Source organism: Sinocyclocheilus anshuiensis, unplaced genomic scaffold (genome assembly GCF_001515605.1).
Source record: "Sinocyclocheilus anshuiensis isolate Anshui unplaced genomic scaffold, SAMN03320099.WGS_v1.1 scaffold267, whole genome shotgun sequence".
In the NCBI taxonomy this organism is placed as follows: Eukaryota; Metazoa; Chordata; class Actinopteri; order Cypriniformes; family Cyprinidae; genus Sinocyclocheilus; species Sinocyclocheilus anshuiensis.
Window position 1 is genome coordinate 2,902,385 of NW_015552637.1, and position 2,283 is coordinate 2,904,667.

The 2,283-nt window shown below is 31.5% G+C and overlaps 1 protein-coding gene across 4 annotated transcripts in view; it reads right to left on the reverse strand.

Moving 5' to 3' along the window:
* Positions 1 to 2,283, reverse strand: part of LOC107666769 (telethonin-like) — a 4,799-nt gene that overhangs the window by 1,520 nt on the left and 996 nt on the right. Inside the window, exons 2-3 of one of the 4 annotated variants that reach the window (XR_001631715.1) lie at positions 1,425 to 1,880; positions 865 to 995 (exon numbers count right to left, since the gene is read on the reverse strand). Coding sequence is in view for 1 of the 4 variants with exons in the window: in XM_016458205.1 (XP_016313691.1) it covers positions 1,478 to 1,880 (403 nt within the window). In the remaining 3 variants the exon portion in view is untranslated. Of the gene's footprint in view, positions 1 to 864; positions 1,881 to 2,283 lie in introns of those variants that run through there. The other 3 variants (XR_001631717.1, XR_001631716.1, XM_016458205.1) reach the window with 3 other exon arrangements.

Here is a 2,283-nt window from a genome sequence, read left to right on the forward strand (position 1 = left end):
TTATACATCATCTGAAAGCTGAATAAATAAGCTTTCCATTGATGTATGGTTTGTTAGGATAGGATACAACTATTTGAAAATCTGGAATCTGAGGGTGCAAAAAAAATCTAAATATTGAGAAAAACGCCTTTAAAGTAGTCCAAATGAAGTTCTTAGCAATGCATATTACTAATCGAAAATGAAGTTTTGATATATTTACGGTAGGAAATTTTTTCAGAATTTTTACAACTCTTTTGCTTTAGACTATCTACAAATGTTAAATCATAAAATAAAATGTTAAGGTTACCACTGCATCTTTGTGGGGAAAAAAATGCAGTGATTAATATATAGTTTATTTATAGTTATTTTCAAATCTTCAGTGTACTGTAATTATTATTTACAGTACTATCGTACAGTACTATATTAAACTTATTTATTGTTTATTTAATTCTAACAAATAAGTTCTTGTTAAAAACTAACCAAAATTTAAAATAATTATATATTGGTATCGGCATCGACTATCGGCCAATATGAGTTGAAAATTATCGACATATCGGATATCGGCAAAAATCCAATATCGTGCATCCTTACTGTATATTTTGTTGGTCAGATTTTTTGTGCTTCTCAGTATTATTTTTGTTTTCTTTCAGTTTTTTTGGATCAAGTAGAAAGCAGACTAATCAAATGCTTTCATATTTGTTGCATTACTGATGAACTTTAATAGACAATTTATTCATTTTCAGTCTAAAGATGGCTCATAACTAATATGTACCACAAAAATAAATATGAGGTTACTGACATGTGTAATAAATAAATATGTTTTCTGACACGAAAGAATATATTACAGTTTGAATGACTCAGGTTTGTTTTTTTATTGTTTGCCATAGTTTCATAAATACATATAAATGAGATTTACAGTTTATTTATAGCATTTATTTCCAAGAACTAAATGTTTTGAATAGATGATGATTATCCATCAGAGATGTCTGCCCTCATTGCAGTTCATTGTAAATCTGCTGAGAAATAGATCAACAGCTCCTTTATAATCAAATATAGGTTACAATGAAAAATTACATTCAATTTAGACTCATTTCATTTAGAATATTCAGGTTTAAGACCATTACTAAATATTTTCTAAATATTTCCCCATTTGTTTTGCAAGGATTTTGACACTTAAGCCACATTTAGAAAATTAATAATGTTATTGTGTTAAATAACACACCAAGTGGCATTTATTGTACATAAATACATAAAGCACAACGATAATGTTTCAAATGATAAATCATATGGTTAAATAGCATGACATTAATTTTATGTTTAAACAATACTTTTTTTGTGGCATCTTCCTTTGATAAGGTTCCTCTGGTAGTCTCAGCTGAAAACAAATTGGGAGCATGTAGTTCTCTTGAAGGCTTTGGTATTTAAGTATGCGTGAGGTCACCCACCATACTTGTCATTGTATCCGTGTCCATGATGGCAGACAGCTTTCATCAGCTCATCACTCTCGTCGCTGGAAGCCGAGTGTGTCTCGTGGGGGAGAGATGAGGCTGGACGCTCTGAAGTCTGGACTCCTGGGTTGGATTAACATTGGCTTATGTTCGGTGATGGACGAGACCTCTCTCTTCTGAAGGCAAAGACCATTTAAACTAGTCTCAGAGTCCATGATGGATTTTATTCTGGAGGGAGAGGGCTCACGGGTAACGTCAGGCTGCGTGACATCTCTGGGCACAAATATTGGTATTGGAAGAATGTTTCTGTAAGGTAAATGATATTCCTGCAGTGGCTCCCCCTCTCTCCCCATGTGAATGGTTTGGTTTAGGAACCGTCTCACTGTGAAATGAACCACCTGTTTGCTTTCATAGCTCTCCTTTCTCATTGAGTCCTTCTCGACAAGTGTCCTCCTGTGAAGCAGGACTTGTACAAGTTAGTAAAAAGTAAATTACATATTTAATTAATGCATAAAATTGATCAAAAGTGACAAAAGTATTGTAATATTTTTTTGTAATATTGTTTTTTTTTTTTACTTTCTAATTGTCAAAGAATCCTGAAAAAAAAATATTTCTTGAGCATCTAATCAGCATATTATTTCTTTTCAGAATTATTTCTGAAGGATCATGTGACACTAGACTGGAGTAATGATGCTGAAAATTCAGCTTTGTCATCACAGGAATAAATTAATTAAATTCCATTATATTAAAATGTAACCCAGTTATATTAAATTGCAGTATTATTTCACAATATGACTGTTTTTACAGTATTTTTATAAAGTAAAAGCATCCTTGGTGAACAACAAATAAAAAAAAT